At 30.3% G+C, this 20,946-nt stretch overlaps 3 protein-coding genes across 4 annotated transcripts; 1 reads left to right on the top strand and 2 right to left on the bottom strand.

Annotated features, from left to right (window-relative positions):
• Positions 1 to 1,043: 1,043 nt before the first annotated feature.
• Positions 1,044 to 4,980, bottom strand: LOC100170728 (peroxisomal voltage-dependent anion-selective channel protein). Its single transcript, NM_001251448.1, is given in 6 exon segments — positions 1,044 to 1,350; positions 1,560 to 1,768; positions 1,946 to 2,032; positions 2,890 to 3,000; positions 4,735 to 4,802; positions 4,932 to 4,980. Coding segments are annotated over 6 exon segments (831 nt in total).
• Positions 4,981 to 8,698: 3,718 nt separating this feature from the next.
• LOC100801456 (auxin efflux carrier component) lies at positions 8,699 to 11,853 on the bottom strand. Of its 2 annotated transcripts, NM_001289322.1 has the most exons (10): positions 11,221 to 11,734; positions 11,162 to 11,183; positions 10,792 to 10,913; positions 10,685 to 10,751; positions 10,193 to 10,232; positions 9,978 to 10,045; positions 9,772 to 9,857; positions 9,432 to 9,589; positions 9,264 to 9,340; positions 8,822 to 8,888 (listed from the first exon to the last, which is right to left on the bottom strand). In NM_001289322.1, exons 1-10 carry the CDS (start codon positions 11,732 to 11,734, stop codon positions 8,822 to 8,824), a joined length of 1,221 nt encoding a protein of 406 aa, NP_001276251.1. The 2 variants fall into 2 exon arrangements, with proteins under 2 accessions (XP_003534463.1, NP_001276251.1); XM_003534415.5 differs by lacking the exons at positions 10,193 to 10,232; positions 10,685 to 10,751; positions 10,792 to 10,913; positions 11,162 to 11,183 and having other exon boundaries at positions 8,699 to 8,888; positions 9,978 to 10,152; positions 11,221 to 11,853.
• Positions 11,854 to 17,012: 5,159 nt separating this feature from the next.
• Positions 17,013 to 18,545, top strand: LOC102664159 (probable pectate lyase 3). Its single transcript, XM_006588259.1, has 3 exons — positions 17,013 to 17,209; positions 17,925 to 18,053; positions 18,281 to 18,545. Exons 1-3 carry the CDS (start codon positions 17,013 to 17,015, stop codon positions 18,543 to 18,545), a joined length of 591 nt encoding a protein of 196 aa, XP_006588322.1.
• Positions 18,546 to 20,946: the final 2,401 nt, after the last annotated feature.

The raw sequence follows: 20,946 nt of genomic DNA, 5'->3' as shown, positions 1-20,946 counted from the left end.
CTCATTTCCTGAAGACATACGTCCTTGATATCTCTCCTTTTCAATGTAACACACGACAACTAATTGACATAAAAGTAAATGTTTGATAATCATTAGTTTATTTTTTCCTTGCAAAAATATGATTAAATTGAAAAATAGTCTGTGCTAAATCAAATGCAAAGCTTTGCCAGCTTGATCTTCTTGAAGGAATTACATTAGATGTAGTTTTAACTTTTAAGGGCTTAAAATCTAAATTTTGAAACAACTTATTCCAAGTTCGCACTCAACTACAGAAAAAATTTCATATCTATATCCATGAAGAACTACTTGAGCAATCTAAAACGCCTTTATGACTTCTAAGTACTAAGTTACTAACACAACTGCCTTTAGTGATTTCCTCACTACTAATGGCCAGGTAATTTTACACCAAGAATAAATGAATCTCATTCTGTACACACATTTTAACATAAAATCTAGGACTGAAATTAATTTCAACACATTCCAATTATGTTCGGTAGTTAGAATTTAATTATGTCAAAATCAATTTTATTGAACTTTCAAACAAACATTAAAACTGATGACATCTCACGACAACATTACCTAATAGACACGGCAAGAAAGGACTACAAGGAGGAAGATAGGTTTGACAGAAATAATTAATAAAACATAGAGATCAAGATCAAACCAGAAAACATAAGGGAATATTGCAGAAAACATCCCAATAATTAAACATTGGTCGCATCAGAAGATTTAAGGGAATATTGCAGAAAATATCCATCAAATCAAATCAGAAGATATAAAATTTCTCATGTCAAAACCTCAATAAAGAGTGCCAATCCTCATTCAACAAAAGAGGCTTGCTAAGCTTTGGGCATTTAAAAAGTCACATGTGGTTTATAGAAAGCCTATTTATTTTTACAAGGTTGAATTGCTCAAATGCAACGAAAACTCCATGAACACTTCTTACCCAAGAAGAGAACCAACTTCAAGGAAATAATTTAGTCTCACAGACTATACGCTTCCTAACACCTACTCAATGCTCTTGCCAGGATGGATCAAAATTCTTAGGGTTTGAGAACCAAACCCAATCCAACCTTAGCACTCTTTTCAATGGCCTTGGTGTCTACCTCACCAGATATGGTAAAGAACGATTTGGGACGCCACTCATGCTGGATCAGAGCACTTGTCCTGCCAAAGTTGTTCACACGTGCCTTCAATGTGGTCAATGGATCCAATTGATGTTGGGTACCAAGAGTGAGAGTGTTCTCATTAGTTGAGAATCTATGGGTCACTTCAGCACCAACAGCAGTGTTGGTCAAGGGGTTAACTACATGGTAATATGCAGCATTCAAAGCATCACCTTTGTCATTCCTGCACAAAAGAACTTTACATCACAAAACATATAAACTCATAGTATCCATCATCAGTATGCTACAAGCACAAGCCTTGGATAGTTTGGACAGTATAAGTATATGCAAACAAACATATCTCTAAAAGGGAAATGAGAAACAATAAAAGATTTTTTAAATTTTAGAGATGAAGACAACAAACACTCTCATAGAGGAGCAACAGTTACTCACAGAGTCAATGAGGCAATCAAGTCATCTTTGGTGAAGCTCAGTCCAGCATTGGATTTTGTTAACTCCCCAATTTTGGTGTCAAAAGAAAGATCAGCACCAAGAGCAAGAACATTAGTTCCTATAACACCAGAGAAGTTGACAATTGGGTTTGCTGTCAACCCAACACTGGTGCTTATTCCAGCATAGTCATGCAAGTACTGAACTTCCACCTGTTCCATAAAACAGACAATACAAATTACTACCATAAAGGAATAGGATGCAGGAGTTAAATAGGTTTTTAGAGAGTTTTAATGAGATTGCTTTCTCAAACTACACAGTTTGCTCGACACACCTAAATTTGCATTAGATTTTCAAACCTTGTTATGCAAAATGGTAGACTATCTTACCTTTCCAGACCTTTGGTCAGGAACTTTGAAGCTAAAAATAGCCTTCAGACCAGGAGCAGGTTCATTAACAGTGATAGTTGTGAAGAGCTGGAATGCACAAGCATTAACTAACATTAGTGAAATGGTCATAGGAATATAAAAGTCATTTGTAGACAAAAAGACATTAAAGAAGACATGAGGAAACACCCTTCAACCTCAGCCTGCACATAACCATGTCCATGACAGCCCCATTTTCAATTTTTAATCAGGACAACTTTGGGCATATTATCATAGTTTTCAACAATGTACACTTCATTAAGTCTATGATTTCTTTTAGAGGTTTCTACTTTAAATAGTTAAATTAGACAACCTACTTGATGTTGGCAAAATAGGTAGTAATTTCAATCAACATGGAGCATGTAGTATGAACTTTTTGCCTTATATATATATATATATATATATATATATATATATAAGAACAGCTTGACTAAAAAAAAACTTCGTACCCCATTGCCTAGAGGCTCTTCGCTATGCGAAGGTATGGGAGAGGGATATTGTACGCAGCCTTACCCTTGCATATGCAAAGAGGCTGTTTCCGGATTCGAACCCATGACCAACAAGTCACCAAGGCACAACTTTACCGCTGCACCAGGGCTCGCCCTCTCAAACAGCTTGACTAAATTTATCAAAAAAAGTTAAGAATGAGTGATTTTAAAACAATTAGACAATGAAAAGGTGTTCTCTGAAGTGTTGAAGACAAAAACTTTACACGGTATCCAAAAATCTGATAAAACCGCAAATTGAACTTCTGAAAGTCCACCTTCCAGGGGTAGTAGAACAAATATGAAATGTCAATCACAAAAATTGGATTGATAATTCTGTACATGGCACATAAATCAGAAACAAAGGAGTACAGATCTCAATTGAAAAGAGCAGATAACTAACAAATGTTCAAACAAACTTACATTAGAATCTGTATCAACTTTGATATCAGTAGTGATGTTTTTGTTCTTCAACTGGGTGTTGACATCAGCCACAAACAGTTCACTTTTCCTGGTTCCTGATGCTGTTATAGCCTGAAGCAGAAGATACAAATCCAAATCACATATTGCTAAACGCAAGTCAAAACGGAATTGGCATCATGGATATCACAATTTTATCAGATGTGTTCCTGAGGATCAGTTTATAGCATGTATCTGCATTCTGCAACCGATATACTACTTTGCATCAACATCCATCCACTTCAATCAAGGCATGCACATTGCAAGGTATATGACACAGATTATATGATTTCTTTTTACTATGGTTAAACATAATGCTACAATTTTCACACTGAATATTAAAACAAAGTAAATAGTATACAAAATAGATTATGGTGAAAATGGGCAGCCAGCCAGTGCAGCCACACTAAAATGTTAACAAAGTGGATCCCAAAGTAGCCAGCCTTTATCAATTAACTAAAACAAAGCATTATAAGAAAGTAAAAATACAAATAATAAAAATCAATCACACATAACTAAACAAACAAACAAAAGATTATTTATAAAAAGAAACAGTGATGTGATTTTAAGAGAAATGGAACTAGGAAAGTATCATAAATCACCAAAACAAAAGGGAAATTACCAAAAAAAAAAGGAGTGGAAATTTCTTTTGTTTTTTATTATCAAGAAGTCCATGTGGACTTGGATTGGAGAACAGAAAGACAAGTAGACAACAGCTGGAAGCTGCAAAACAAGTGCAAAAGGAGAGAGTGCCTACTGCCTAAAGCCAAAATAGTAGATGGGTCATGGGGGAGGTAGGTGACTGCAAAACAGAGTAATGTTAATAGAAGCAAAAGACTATAAAGAAGGCTAGCTCACTCTGCACTACATTGAAAACCTGACAAAACCCCTTAAAAATCTAATTATCCACTGCAAAGTGGGCTTTTATTGGGTTAATTTAGGAAATTTCAAGTATCACCCTCATATATCATATTTGAAGCCATTACACTCTATCAAGAACAGCTGAGAGCAGTTGAGCATTGCTCCACTTAGATGCAAAAGTGGTCACTCTGGTCACTGTTGACAAGAATACACGGGCCTGACAATACAAACAAGATTCTTCCGCACATTTATGTAAAATGAAGTAAATTAGGAAAATCTAAGTCTAAAAATACTTTAAACATAAATATACATTTAGTTGGTAGCATATTACATTAAATTATATAATTTCAATAGCTACATCTAGATTATTCCCATCTTGAAACTAAAGGAACATACAGGGAAAACAAAAGCTCATAGAAAAACACAATCCAATCAGTATACAGAGAAACTGAAAATGACAAAAATGAAAATTATGAACAAAACTAAAAGGTGAAACTCACAACAAAACAATAATCACAACCCATTTTTTTAAAATAAAATGATATGTTTTTTTCTTCTTCTTTTAAAACAGTCTATAATCAAAATGCTGCCAGAGAAATGCCAGCTAAAAAATCCATTTTGTGTTCTAATTAAGCAAAATCAAAACTTTGCATTTGTTGAAGAACCAGAAGGCCAAAAAATCAATTGTTGTCACAATACACACCCAAATTTTATTAAAAAAGAAATCCATGAAACAGACTTCTCACAGTCAAGATATAGATAGAGGACACAAAACTTCCAACAAAACCATCCTGCTTTCTTCAAACAGCTCTTTGATTTCACCAACATTATTACTCACACAAGCTAAAAAGAACATCCAATAACAAACCCAACAGCAAAACAAATACCCATTCCATGCATTGTGTTTGTGCCACAAAAATTGAAAGATTAAAAAAAAAAAACACTCACAACTCCAGTGGGTGAGTAGGTGGTGATGGTGAACTTCTGGTCACTGTGGTAGTCCTTGAACAGCAGATCTACACCAAACAAACAAAAACCCATTTAGGATTCATCAAAAAGCACCAATTTTTAACAGTAAGGAAAAATTCTACCCCCCAAAAAAACCACAATTTAATAGAATTTCAACATAATTAGAGAGAGAGTACCCCTGGCTTTCTTGCCGATGTCAGAGTAGAGACCGGGACCCTTAGCCATGGCTTTTCTTAGGAGAAAAAGGGGATCTCGATAATTTTTTTGTGAAGGCAGAACCGAGTGTGTGTCTGTCTGTGAAACCCAAACACCGTCTTTTGCCAATTAAATAAATACCTCAAACCCTAATTTTCACCTTTCTTTTCGGGGAGCTATTTTCTTCCTCAAGAAAGCTATCTCCGCCGTTTGATATCCAAACGTTGTCGTTTTCATTTCTGGAATTCTTTTATTTCCTTCTTGATTTATGATTGTATTTTTGAGTTTAATAAACAAGCATTTGAGTGTGTAAAACAATTTAAGATAATTATTTTAAAAGTTAATAAATCTATTATAGAAAGATATATCATGTAAAATTTAATATATAATAATTTTTTTTACCAAGAAAATCTTTAGTTTTAACTTTAACTAAAATATTTTTTAAAAATTAAAAAAAATTAAAAATAAAAATATATCATCATATAAATTATTTATCATAAATTTAAAATATAATTTTTATGCTCGACAATATTTATTTATTGCAAATTTTAATTATAACTATAATTTATATATTATAAAATTTAGTTGTATATGATAAATATTTATCATGTAAAATGTACAAACTTAAATACTAATTAATTTATTATTCATATAAACATTAAATAGGATTATTTATTGTTATAATTAAATACTAATATTTATGAAATAAACTATATTTATTAAATTGAATAAATGTATTATATTCTAAATTCTTTGACTTTAATGTTATCAATGTAGTATTTATAACTATTAAAAACTGTTACTTATTGCATTTATTAAATACATAATACAGTATACAATATAGCTAAATTAAAAATATTAATAAATATCATATTTATTAAGTTTCGTATATTTATTAAACTTCAAAAATATAATTTATACTTATTAAACATATGAATTTTCATATGACTATAATTATATATATTTGTTTCTCAAAAAATTATATATATTTATATATGTATATTAGAATCTATAACAATTTTTTTGACAGAAAAACTATTACAATTAAATAAACGCAAAAACTTGTTTTGTTTTAAAAATATAAGTAAAGTATACTTGAATATGTCTAATAGTATATGAATTTAATGTTATAAATGTAGTATTTATAAAAATTAAATACTATTTATCATAACATTTATTAAATACAATATACAACTTAATTTAATAATATTAATAAATATTATATTTATTAAATTTAATAAATATGATATATGTTTTTAAATATACGGCTTCCATATGATTATAATTATATATAGTGTAAAACATAACTTTGGTCCCCTAATTTTCATCCTCTGTTTTAAATAAAAACATTTAGTCTCACATTTTTAATCAATCAATTATTTTTTTTATTAAATCATTTTTATGATATTTTAAATCTTTTTAAATTTTAATTAATTAAATCATTTTTATGATGTGTTAAATGAATGTGTTAGGACTATGATCCAATTGAACCAAAATAAAAAAATAAAAAATACAAAAAGTTGAAGATTAATTAGATAAATATTATTAATTTTTGAAAACTTGAGAACTAAATGTCTTTTTTTTAAATTGGGGATAGGCAAATTAAAATTATGAATAGGACAAAATAAGAAGACCAAAATTATATTTTAGCCATTTATGTATAAATATTAAAATTTTGTTATTATTAAGAATTACTATATATGGCCAAAATATACATACATATGCCACTGTTAGGATTAAAATATAAATCACAAGTGAATTAATAATTAGATAGATTCAATTCAAACCAATCTGATCATAAAAGGATCGAGTTGAATTGGATTAATCAAGTTAAAATATTTAAAATTATTATTTTTAAAACAATAATTAGGTTTTTCCTAACATTTTATGAATATATAATGATTAAATATTCTCTAAAGATACTAAATTATGATTATATTTGATTAATATAATGAATAGTTTTAATCTTAATAAAATATTTTTAGTTTGGATAAATAAAAATTATAGCTAAAAGCATAAACAAAATCATGAAAGAAAAAAAACAACAACTAAAAAAGACCCAAACTTACTTGATCCATGCATTGAATCAGTTTAATTATTTTGGGTTAGATTTGACCGAAACTCTAAAAATTCTAAATTGAGTTGATTGGGTTAGGTTGGGTTGATTCGGGTTCCAGGATTATCTAAATCCATGAACACCGCTATTGTACATGGTATTTTCATGGCTTGTATTGAATTTATTTTGAAGAAAAAAAATATGTAATGCAATCACTTCAATTTTCTTAAATTACCATCCTTTTGATCTTAAATTCAAAATGTGATCAAATCCAATCCACTCTAAAGTAATTTTGATGAGTTATTTTTTTGTTTTTTTTTATCAATTTCTTTAGTTTTTGTTAGATTAGATCAATTTATGAGCACCCTTATCTTTTTAATTTATCCTTTTGTCTTTATTTCTAAATTATAATTCAATATTTGTTCAAAAAAATATAATAGTTAAAAATAACCTTGATCAATCATTAATGTTACATTTAGACTTTACTGGATATTGGTCAATTATTAGAATTATAATTTGATCTATATGAGCCTTGGTCAATAATTTGTGTTACACTTAAGTCATATTGAATCTTAGTCCATCATTAATGTAACACTTCAATCTAATTGGGCATTGTCAATTATTAGTGTTATATTTTGGTCTTATTAAGCTTTAGTTAATCATTAGTATTTTAGTTGGTTTATTTGGGCCTAGAATAATGAGTTACACTAGAGTCTTGTTGGATTTTGGTCAATTATTAATATTACACTTAAATCTTAAATTCGGACATTGGTCAATCATGAATATTATACTTGGACTTGATTGAGCCTTAGTTCATCATCAATGTAACACTTCAACCTAATTGAGCCTTAGTCAATTACTAATGTTATAGTTGGACTTAACTAAACCTTGATCAAATATTAATGTTACAATTATGCCTAATTGGATCTTGATCATTCATTAATGTAACATTAGGTGTAATTATGCCTTGGTAACTTGGGATTTATTGGATCATGTTTAATCATGCGTGTTATATAAATTTAAATATTTCATTAGATAAATACTTTTTTATATACTTAAAGTTTATAACTAACAATTTTTTTTAATATATATTATCAATTTTTTTATAATTGTTTATTTTTTTACGAAGAGTATTTTAGTTTTGGATGCATTTTTAAATTGTCATTTAGTGACTGAATACGATTCTGGTTGCTATTATCATTAAAATGACTACTTTTGGTGACCAGTCGCTATATGAATTTAATGTGTCATTTCAGCGCCCAAAATAGTTTCGGTTGCTATTAAACACGTATAGTAAGTTATTAGCAATGGAATATTTCAGTTGCTAAAATTTAATTAAATGTTGTCTCAATATTGGTTGCTAAATGGGGATAAAATTCTATTTGAAAATCATGTTGGAGACGGATTTAGTGATTAAGTCATTGCTTCTAATTAAAGTCGGTCACTAGGTCTGAGTTTTTATATTTACCAACTGTTTCCAGCCACTGATTTATAATATAGCGACTAAGATTATTGGTCGCTAAATTCTTTAAATATTAAAGCAACTCTTTTTGCTTTTTATTAAAGTAACTACTAAAACAACTCTGGCCTTAATTTTAAATGACACCAAAAATTTATTTAACGATATATACAATAATATATTTTTTATAGACAAATTAATTAAGTAGTATTAATTAGTTGAGTGATCACATGTTTTCTAATTACAATGAATCAATAATGCAGTAAATTTACAACTATTTATAAATTGTTATTTTACGGCAATGTAATGCTGTTATTCTCGATGTCCCTAGCTAGCATATATTTAACATTTGCTCTTCAAATTGCTAATAGGAAGTAGAAGGCCAATTCCACCGGCAAGGCAATGAGCATTCCTAACAAGATCCTGTAATGAAAACCAAGAAAAACATTAAATATAAGGACAACGTTAATTGCTATTAGATGTCAAAATTCTACATTTATGCACTTGGATTCGTTAAATTTGTATTTTTAGAAAATCATTAATTAATATAAATGTAAAAGTTTGACATCTATATATATATATATATATATAAGGATCAAATTAATATTTTTATTATTATTATTATGAGATGTGAGAATTGCAGCAATCGATCGTATTTGAATGATTAAAATTGAAAAAAAAAATGCAACACTAGCTAACTTTTTTTATCGTGACCATCAGGCATCAATATAGACTTTAAAGTTTCTAGGTTTCATCAATGTATTAACTATTAAGAGATGCTTTGACAGTAGAACTTACGCAGTGCTTAAAACGGCTGGATGGACATTATACTCTTTGGCAAAAACAAAAGGAACAATTCCTTGGGGTAGAGCTGCCTGCCACATGCAAAATCATGCAAACTATTTACCTTTAAATTAATGACCTGAAAAGTAGAAACATAAAAGAAAAAAGAAAAGAAAAGATCACCTGAACAATTGCCACTTTAAACAATGTGTCTCTTAATCCAATCACAAAGGAAGCCACAGCCATCAGGGTAGGTCCAAGCACAACTTTCAGTCCTATTGCCACCATTGCCATCCTTGGCCCACATGCTATGATGCTTGACTGTGATGCCATAAACAGACCTGATATAAATGTCCACCAAGAAATATAAAAAACTAAACCTTTTAATGCAACTTTGGAATTGGAGTGTTAAGTTGTTTTCAGAACTCATTCTCCAATAAGAAACAAGTGCCCCTCTTAAAATTCGGTGCTCAAATTAGTAGTTCATAATAACAAGAAACCATGAATTATTGCTTTTACGTACCTAAGCTGAACATGGCCATGCCTAGACCTCCATTGGACAATATTTCGATTGACTGACTAACAACTTCAGGCATATGTAATCCCCACCTGCAACAAGTTATTAATTAACCTTATTTGTCACCTTAATTATGATCAGGAGAAATTAAATACGACAATATATATCTTGGGATGACTAGAATGGAATGGATAAACATGTTAACTAATTACCTAAATTTTATGCTTGACCAAATAAAACCCAATAAAGTTGCATATGTATTAGGATTTTTAATTAGCTTCTTTCCCACTGTGACAAGAATGAGCAAGACCTTCCTCTTCCTTTTTATTCTAGGTTCTGCGTCTTCTTCTCCTTTTGATTGTACTTCACGACCTGTGTCTGTTTCTCCTTTTAATTAACAGACAATTCAAGAAAATAGATATTACACCATTTTCATTTCTGGGACAGTTTTATGGAGATATTTGTACCTAAATTTTGTACCGCCCGTATACTATTTCGAAGCACAATAGACACGATATATGGTGACACAGGTGTTAGTTTAATTTAACTCATATGTTGTTAAAGCACTATAGCATATAACTTAATGATAAAATTGTGTTTCAAAGGAATAGATATTCAAATATATAGCATTTAACTGAGAGGGAGAAAAGTAAAGTTCACATAGAAACATATATAGAGACAGTTAAAATATGCAAAATGATTTGTAGACATCTCGTATTTATTTAACGCCTAGAGATACAAAGAGCAAATATGATAGATCATACAACATGATAAGAAAAAAATAAAAAAATAATGATAATTGTTAAATGTGGTATTTGAAATAATATGTATTCAAATTTCATTTCTTCTGACCTCACTTAATCTGATTGTCTTATATTACTTTATTTGGTTGAACATGTATGAAAATGCTAATCTTTACGTGTTCGTACATGCACGAAAACTCTTATTATCACTCCACCCCAACTGCCTTTGATTTCCCTCAAAGGCTTTATTTTTTATTTTCTAATTTAATATTCAACCAAAAACATTTGGAAAAACATGTTTTCATACTGTATTCGTGCATTAGGTTTTTGTACTGTATAACATTAGTGATTATACATGCAACGATATCAATTATGGCTTTAGAGAATTTTGTTGAAAGAAAATTACTGGTACGAAGAAGAATGAAGAAACCAAAATGAGGGATGTTATTAACCAGAAAAGAAAGTTTATGTTTTGCTAAGAACCTTGACAATTTTAACTTCACCATTTTCCTTATATGTTTCACGTATATCAACCACTTCATAAATTTCACCCCTTACAATGAATCTTAGAATTAGAGGTAAGAGTCAAACTCAACACTAGAAAATCAAATCGTAGGACGAAAATATTGTCCCTCAATATACTTTAATTTGACTAATCATTAGTCGATGTGTGATCTTTGACAATGAAAATCAACCAATTATAAGCACCTACCTGATCCTTGTGATGATGATGCAGCTGCAGTAGGCCTGGTCTTGACAGCATCAAGTTCATAAAGGAACAACAACAAATTGTACCAAATCATGCTCTGCAAGAAAATAATCTGTGCCAGGAGAACAACTGCTTCACTCTTATACATAGCCTTCACGAGAGGGATTCCAAGAATCAAAGTGTTAGGAAGTGTTGTTATGGACAAACCAGTTATGATCCATTTCAAGCCTCCTCGGCCACTGATCTTAGTGATTGCTATCAAGACGAGAAATGCAAGCAATTTCTGAAGAAAGTCGGCATATATGAGTTTGAGGCTCATTTTGTAGATGTTGTTAGAGGAAATGACTTGAAAAGACAAAAGTGGGATAGAGAACTTTGCCACAAATTTGTTTATGCCTGAACATTGATCTGGTGTGAAGATTTTCCACCATTTCACAGAAATGTAGGCCAGTATCATGGTCACATATAATGGGACGGTGGACGCCACTACATGATAGGCATCGGCTAAGGAAATCATGATGGCTAGTATTGGAAGGATTTAGGGTCACCTACACCTTATTAAGCTCTATTACATGCTTTTTAGGCTATTTTGTCCATGAATATTGAATGACTAGCTAGGGTAGAATAAATATTGGTTTAAGAAACTTCTTCGGATGCCTTCTTTTATATATCCAAATAGTGACTTAAGCTTTGCTTAGGCCAAAAAGAAAAGCTTGTACAGTTGTACCTGTAATTCGATTGGATTGCTAATTTTAGCTGCTTCTTTTTTCTTCCCTTTTTCCCGAGAATAAACCTTAGCGTAACAGTAAGGTTGCTGCTTTATGAACTCTATGCCATGAAGTTAAATATTGGAAACAACCCTTGTACTAATTGGAGTAATTAATTAAAGCAGCATATACTAGTAATTATTATCTTAGGTGCAAGAAGTCTTAATTAATCATTGGATCATTCTTTCTTGTTTTATCTTCTTTCGAATTTCCTCCTTTCCAATTTGAGTTATCATCTATTTGGAGTTGCTAACTTTGTTTTTGCAATGTGCATTAATCTAGTTTCATTATTCTCCTAAATATTTTACTGCATGTGAGTATATACCTATGAATTATTACCCGGTATAATGAATCTGATGATATTTTGGTGTATTAACTATGACTTGACAATTATGGATAGAAAAGGAGCTTAATAATCAATAAATAAAGTGAGGGCATTTAAGTCCACATGAGAGATATAAAAATTGGATTCCAATTTTCTTCTTGGCCTAGTCTTTCGGTACATATAGGCTCTTTAGCAAAGCAGACCTAGACAAGACCTGCATGCTGACAAATATGCAAAACACTATCAAACGAAAAAATCACGATCATATATAGTTCAATTATTTTTTAATGGAAAAGAACATTCAAGTACCCTATTTTTCCTTTCAGTTTGTGTGTTCAGCCTTTGTCTGTTATCCCTAAGAACCATCTTCATTCAGGTACATGCAAATTAGTCTTTGGATTTAGACTTTTGTCTTTATGCTACACAAATTTCAGCTTAAATTTTCCTATAAATTTGAACTTGAGATTTCTTTTTTTCATAAAAAAAAAATCAAAACTTCTCAATGCTAGGAAGGAAGAATAAAGAAGTTAATTGCAAGTTAAGTAATGAAGGACTGTTAAGAACTGCGTGAAGAAGAATACTTTCTAATTTTGGTCAAAAGTGTTCCAGCAGGGAATTTACTTTCCAAAACGTGATCTTTTGCCATAAAAAACCCATCATCTCTTTCTTCGGGTTGTCTCTTAAGAGAATAAAAATCTCAATCCACCAAGGGGTCATTAAATTGTAATGGATGGGTAAAAAAACTCAATATACCAAGGTCATTAAATTGCCTTTTTCATCCAGGGACGATGCCAAACAGCTATAGATTAGATAAATTTTGAATTAAATTGTAATAGATGTATGGTCGATCTATATGTTAAAAATGTATTGCAAAAATTTATTTCATTTATGAGTATTTAATAAAAAAAAAAATCCAATCCCTGTATTATCTATTTTTTTTTATAAATGAATATATATCCAGTCCATTTATTTTAAGTATATTATAATTTATTTTAAAAAATATTTTAATCAAATAATGCTCAATATTTATACATATCTATGTACCTAAACATTGTGAGTGTCCCTTAAAGACTTATGAACTTAATTTGGTCTACTTGATACAATGAATTATAAATTATGTTGGATATTTGATTCATTATCGATCCTTCCAATAACAAATATATCAATTATTTCATTTTTATTTTTATAATTGGAATAATTGGTTAGATTTATGCATGGATGAATTAGATGATTATCAATGCATCAAAAAAGAATTAGATGGTTAACGGTTAAATAGAATATTGATTTGTCACCCCAAATGATATTATGTTGGTTTGGTCAATTAACCTTTTCAAATTGCGCACGATAGCATAGTAGTAATTTCACTTAAAGCAAGTTTGCAGTAGTCTCCTTGAGAATATTTGGTTGAGTACTGTAAAAGCATCTTTATAATTATCCTCCTGCAATTAAAGATGAGTTATATAGTTTTCTTTCACTTTAAATTTTTATGTGTCTGTGAGAGAGAGACATTTCATTTTCTAATACGCAACAATATAATTGCTTGTATTGACATGTCTGTAGCTCTTTCAATTCAAATTAACAATTTAAATCCTGTATACTAGTAACTCATTGTCACGTAACATTTGCTTATTTTTAAGTGATTCTCACTAAAGATGCTCTAGCAAATACCAAAGAGGATATTTGTGTGAGACAAGAAAACTTAATTGTTCAAACAAAGTTTCCGACAGAAAATGTTCCTAATCTTAATAGCTACACAATCCCCAAGTTGCAGGTCCGTCAATGTTGCCAAAGAAATTTGACTTAATCAATGTACCAGAGAAAAGAAGTCTCGCAATACCGAAGAATATAATAAAGTAACTAAGAATTTTGTGCATGCATATTAAAATAATATAACTTATACTAAAAATAATAGTATATTTTAAATTATTCGCCGTAAAAGCTACAAACAACAATTTCTGCATTTAACACTTAACTTTATATATAAAATTATCAACCATAATTGTTTATATCCTGTTTTTCACATCCAATTATTCTCTCCCTCACTTTCTTTTTACATCATAACATTCATTATATCTTTTTTTTTTCATTTCTTTTTGCCCCAGATCTCATCCCCAAAGGGTGCAGTCTACAATCTTAAATTAAGGGTTTCATAAGATCAATTTTCTAACACCATCAGTGCCATATAAATTTACATATATACATGCATATGTATACGGAAAAAGATTGTTTAGCCCTCTTGTGATATGTATAATCCAGAAAGAAGAGAGAAAATGAAAGGATAAACGTGGCCGGTTATCCGGAAAAGTAACACTTATCAAAGTTGTATGTGTATACATATAGACACATCACTTAATTACACGCATACACATTTTACTACCTCTTATAGAATACATTTATTAAATTTTCACTCACACATTAATATTAATGTAAGGTTCGGTTATGGCCTTATGGGCATAGGAACCACTGGGATATGTATATCTCGAAACTGAGGGAGTTTTCATTGACTATGTAGCCCTGTAACAGTGTAACTTTGCATGTTGGTTGGCATTCCTTTATGACATCCACCATTTGCTTAATTCTAATAAATATCTTTGCAGTTAAAAAAGAGAGGTTGTAATTAAAATGTAAGGTACCACTTAAGTGAGAGTTGTTGGCTGATAAAAAACAAAACCACTTAAGTGAGAGGTATTGTAATAGAAAACACTTTTCAAGTTTGTAAGAAAAACCTGTATTTGTTGAGAGTTTTTTTTTTAAGTTTATCCAGTAAATTAACTTGAAATGAAAAAGGTTTTCTAAGTTTGTGTACAAAACTAATAACCTTGTTTGAAAAAGTAAATACTTGTTGAGATCTCACATGTGAACTTATGCAACAAGTAAGAATTACACATTAAAATTGTATTTTGTGCTATTTCTATTTAAGGTTGTTTGTATACAGCCTAAAAAAAATATTAAATAATTAGACACAAGTAATTAATATACTAAAGTTTGGTTAAATTATTCAAATATTATTTGAGTTCAATTTTTAATGAAAATAATTTTTGATTAAATTTTATTGATAAACCGGATGATTAAGAAAAAAAATTACAGCCTAAAGGAGATTTCCCCCAACATATATAATTAACAATTTTCATATATAAAATTATACATGAACATGTGTTGCTGTATATATATAAGGAAGGAAGAAAGCGTACGTGGAGTACGAATGGTTGTCACTATCCTGGTACATGTATATCGATCTTGACTTTCAAGCCTCTTTCGGTTCTGCTAGCTGTTTGAAGCAAGGAATGTTTATTTATTTTATATAAATGTAAATTCGTTATAGGTGTTAAACAGCAGCTCTTCTTTCTGCTAAAGTTAAAGTTAGCTAGTTAAGTTAATAATAAATAGTCGTTGCTGCAGCATGGAAGCTTTTGACCAGGCCTACCACTCACATTGTTAATGCTAAAAGTAGTCTTTTTCCGAGCTATCTGATTAACTAGATATAGTCCTTGTCCATTCTTTAAATAAAGTCCTTTTTCTCGGTGATTCTGTACTATAAAGAACTGCACGCATCAATGGTATTTTTTAATTAAAAAAGTAATGATGATATACGTTAATTCAATAAATATATACCGGTTAGGACGTAAGCAGCATGCATAAGCTTTATTTAGAAAAGAACAAACAGAAATTTATTCTGACCTAACTCGGAACCTCATGTAGTTGAAAATTTAATTTAAATAATTAAAACATGATTCAAAACTCTTTAAAAAGAGTTAACATGCCTTTCTTACTTGACTTTTATTCCTCTTTTTTATTTTTTTAATTATGTTATTAGTGTGAATTACGTATCAGTTGAATTTTGTTGATAATTAATTAATCTTTATCGAAAAATTAATTAATCATCTTTGGTGTAATTTTTTTTAATCATATTTTTTTCAATTTCATTTAGATCAACAAGGTGTTGGTTACCTTTCCTTTTTAATTTCAAATAGCAAAATTAAAGAATATAGTAACTATTCAAGAAATATTAATTTAAAAGTAACATTTAAAATAAAAAATATTAAATGACTTTAACATCAAATTTAATGTTTTTATTGCTAACCTTATTTTCAATTAAAATAAATTTTAAAATAAAAAAAATTAAATGGATCCTAACTACATTCACCATCATATAAATGTGTTATGGACTTAATTATAAGTAAGAGCAATTTGAGAGATATATTCAACAAGAGTGTAAGATCAAGCGCGTCATAAAAACAAGGCTTGCAAGTGTTTCAAAATACATATGATCCACAATATACGGTGAAGTCAACTAAGAAAAGTATCATAATATTCATAAAAAAGGCAACGTAACAAAACAGATTAAACCATATATAACGCTGACAAAGTAATTAAGATTAAAATGAACTGTCAAACATGACAAATTTTACCAAAAGGCTATTAATTGGACAATATTAATTCAAATTAAGAAATTAGGGATGAGTTAATAATAATGACAAGGTCTTGACTACAAATAGAATGGTTAAATTGCTTGGTTTTTATTGGTATTGGCGTGCTAAGGTCTACCTTGTGGACTCTAAAAGGCTCAAATAAACCCAAGGCCTTGGCCATCCCTGCCTTCTAATTAAACCAAGAAGGAAAAAAAGTTTTAGAATCTCAAGCAAAAAAAAAAAAAAACTCCAAATAAAACAAAACAAAAAAAAACCATAATAGGCATTGGCATAATGGCAAGAAGTGCAAATAAGGTTACCTTTATCTTCTTGGTTGCTTTTGCCATTACTATTCCATGCCTTGAGGCGGGCATTGCTGAGTTTGACGATTTTCTGAAAGCACAAGCTAGTGAGGCCCAAGTGATCGCTCTTAAATCCTACCAACCTGACCCTATAAACGTTACAGCCGAGTTCAATATCCATGTTCATAGGTAAGTACTTGTCATTATCAACTCTTTTCTCTACTGTTGATTAACCGTAGATAATTACAATATTCAAATACACTCTTCAATTCTATAAGATTGGGTGCACATTTGTTCTATTTAATCTCAAAAGTAACAGCTGATAATAGTTTAAATATATCGTTAGTGAAAATATAAGATAAATTGAGTGGTTAAGAAAAAAAAGATAAAAAGGTCATGAACCATCTCTACTAATAAAAACTAAACTAAAAATTAATATTCATTGATAAAAAAAAAATATAACACTTGTGTTATTGCACGGGACACATAGACTTTTATGCATGTATTAATATTGTTTGTGTATATAATTAATTGACATACTATCATTTGGTTTAATTATATATATGCTCAACATAAAACGTTGATATCAAAAGATAAACCTTGCTTTGTTTGCCCACAATTGATATATTAGCTCTCAATTTGTAGAACATGGCTTACATAAAACTTCCAATTTACAAAAAACAAAATCCTTGTTTTCTTTTTTCTCAACTTTCTCATGACTTTGGTTTGTTGTTTGCATATATACAAATTCAGGTTGATTATGAATTGTATGACACAATGACATATGAATAAACAATCGCGCGGTTCTAATTAAATTCTATGACTATGACATATTTCCGTGATTAAATTATCTTTGGTTGAAGAAGTGAGTGTGTTGATGATTTTCACAAATACTTTGATGCAGGGCATTAATGGAGGAAGAAAATGATACAAGGAGGGAACTAAAGCAGAAATACCATGGACCATGCATGGCCACGAATCCAATCGATAGTTGTTGGCGGTGTAGGAAACATTGGGCACAAGACCGTTTTAGGTTAGCCAATTGTGGCAAGGATTTCGGTGACCGATTCCTCCGATGATGAAACCATGATCCCTAGACCCGGAACTCTCAGGTACGGTGTCCTCCGATTATTCCAGGTAATGCTGTTTGGAGCTAGCGACACCTACGCCGCCAACTTGGTCAGGGGCTCATCAGAGAATGCCACGATGCAGATAGGGTTTTGTCCATGTGATAAACAATGACTACACTAACTGAGCCAGGGAAACCGGTTCATCGCGCCCAACAACAACGCTGCAAAGGAAATCCCACAGGCACTATGCTTCACCTGAAGTGTGGAGCAAATGGCAGTGGAAATCAGAGAACGACCTCTTCATAAATGGGGCTACTTTTCTTCAGTCAGGAGCACCTCTTGGGAAGCTTCCTTTCAACAAAGGGCTCATGATGAAACCTAGACCTGGGGCAGAAGCCAGCAGGCTCACACGCTTTGCTGGTACCCTAAATTGCAAGCTGGGTAAGCCTTGCTAAGTTCACCACACTTTTTTGTTTGTCATGCTTTAAAAAAAAGCTAGCAAACACACTAATAATAAATTAATAGGAACTCCTCTAGGGTCCATCGAGTTTAGAGGATGCATGCCTCTGACAATGTTGTATAGTATTTAATATTTTGTGGTACTTTAGAGGGAAAAATGTAGCGGTGATATTATATATGGTCTAGGGGAGAGAGCGAGAAAATTAAGACTGGTTCTTGCTTCTTAGGGTTAAGGTGAGAAAAAAATCACTCCAAATCATTTGGAGATCGAACATTTCTCTTTCTGTTTGTTTTTCATTTAATTCATATTCATATTGAGTATCACTTGATATATAGTTCTCTTAGCTTTCAATTCCTTAAATCTCGATCTCTCTTTATTTTTCAACTTATGTTTAAAATAGTAATGAATTGAATGTGAACCACTGAATTATTGGATTACTAGCATAAAAGAACAGATAATATAAAGTCTAATTAAATAGATTAACTTTTAAATTTTAAGTGTAAATTGTAGTATATATGCATATACAATGTATTAATATTGTTGATATATATATATATATATATATATATATATATATATATATATATATATATATATATATATAATAGAATATAATAAATAATAAAATAATGTAATATAATAGTATATATGTATATAAATAAGTTCATCTATTAGACCTAAAAAGCTTTTCTAAAGCTTGAAGGCCTTTTTACTTAAACAAGCTTCTTAAAAGTCAAACTAAGTCTATAACATTTTTAATAAATAGACCAGGCCTTATGCGGGGCAAGTTCTTTATAAGCAGAACTTAATTTAAATATTTGTGAGTATAATAAATTGTACATTTAACAATTAATTATTAATTCTTTAATAAATTTAACAATTAATAAATTATCGAACTTATTAAATAATACAATCATACATTATTGAATACTCCTAAGAAGTTTTATACTAACAATACATTAAATTATAATTATAATAGTAATACATAAATAAATGACAAGCTGAATGAATATTATATGAGCTTTCAGTCATTGGAAACACCGTAAATTTTAGATAACGTGGTGTAAGCAAATTCTTTCCTGTGCCAAGAAAGATTCCAACTGGACAGTGATGAATCCAAGGGAAATACTATAATGTACAAAAGCATAAACCTTTTCTATTCAATATATTCATGCTGTCTTTTTATTGTTGCTAAATAAAAGTCCACCTTTCGTTTTCCTGTAAGCTGTTTTGCTCACAACAAATTAAAATTGAAGAAAAACATTCTGGATCTATCCTGTCAGCGACAAGTGAAGCTTGCATTATTATTTAATTATCAAATTGTTTGGCTTTGGTATGTCTTCTATATCACTTTCAGGACTATTTTCCCTTTTCCAAAATTATATAGTGTGTTTAAAAATTTGGTTGTTGAAAAATATAAAATTACATTTGAGAGTGTGAAAGTTATGATATTAGTATCTTAAAATCACAAACAAAATGTGAAAAATCAAATCCAAGATATAAATTCAAACACACTATATATTAGTAAAGTGCAAAAATTGCTTCCACAAATTACAACTGCTATGACAGTTCTCTCTTTCGCTACTATAATAAAACCCCAATTAGATTCTAATCTGAACTTCAATTATGAGAAAATATATTTCAAACTAAAGGGAATTATTTTAGTGAAGGTAATTAAAAGGGCATGGGTAATTGTGTTATTTTACCAGTCATAAGCAACTTAGGTGCTTATGTTCACCATTATTAAGACTGCTATTCATAATCTCATTATAGTCTCGTGATAATAGTAAAATGTTGGTTACAAACGACTAGGACTGTCGGAGAAAAACAGTGCAAGAGAAAAAACAAAGATAAACAACTTCAATTCACCAGCTTGCTGGGGTAGCAACCTAACGCCACTACTGTATTTGGTAATCCTGGTCAAAACTGAAGAAAAATATTCAGTAATTTTAGTTTGTAAAAGCTTAAATATGTATCGACTTACTTTGCATTTACGTGGTACTATAAAAGTGAATAATTTACCAACCACAGGGTTGCAAATAACCTATGCATATATACACACCTATTTTATTGTAGTAGGTCAATGTCTTCTTAGAGTTTTGGTTCATATAGATGAGTTCTACTATCAAATGAAAATGTGTGTGAATATGGAATTTTGGTACATCGCTATCATTTTGAAAGGGGAGTGCTTACTTATTATATGGGTATGGGAGGCTAGAAATCTCACGAAGCAAGTTCAAGACTCATGGACTTTGAGCTGGCAACAGGGACAACACAAACCTGTACTATAATTTTCCCCGTAATTATCGTCCTCCTTGTTTTTAACTTCAATATCGTAGCTAACAATAAATACAAAAACATAATAAGGCCAAATTAAGCATACAAATTATAAGAAC

The sequence above is a fragment of the Glycine max genome, chromosome 9, assembly GCF_000004515.6.
Source record: "Glycine max cultivar Williams 82 chromosome 9, Glycine_max_v4.0, whole genome shotgun sequence".
Taxonomy (NCBI): Eukaryota; Viridiplantae; Streptophyta; class Magnoliopsida; order Fabales; family Fabaceae; genus Glycine; species Glycine max.
Note: the sequence above shows the minus strand (reverse complement) of the source record. Positions and strands in the feature narration are given on the sequence as shown.

Excerpts from the sequence above, each read along its gene's own strand:
- LOC100801456 (NM_001289322.1), bottom strand. The coding sequence starts at position 11,734 with ATGATTTCCTTAGCCGATGCCTATCATGTAGTGGCGTCCACCGTCCCA. Across the intron at positions 11,184-11,220 it reads ATCATCATCACAAGGATCAG|ATCACACATCGACTAATGAT; the intron begins GTAGGTGCTTAT and ends TCATTGTCAAAG. Across the intron at positions 8,889-9,263 it reads CCAGCCGTTTTAAGCACTGC|GATCTTGTTAGGAATGCTCA; the intron begins GTAAGTTCTACT and ends TTTTCATTACAG.
- LOC102664159 (XM_006588259.1), top strand. The coding sequence starts at position 17,013 with ATGGCAAGAAGTGCAAATAAGGTTACCTTTATCTTCTTGGTTGCTTTT. Across the intron at positions 17,210-17,924 it reads TTCAATATCCATGTTCATAG|GGCATTAATGGAGGAAGAAA; the intron begins GTAAGTACTTGT and ends ACTTTGATGCAG. Across the intron at positions 18,054-18,280 it reads TGGGCACAAGACCGTTTTAG|GGAAACCGGTTCATCGCGCC; the intron begins GTTAGCCAATTG and ends TAACTGAGCCAG.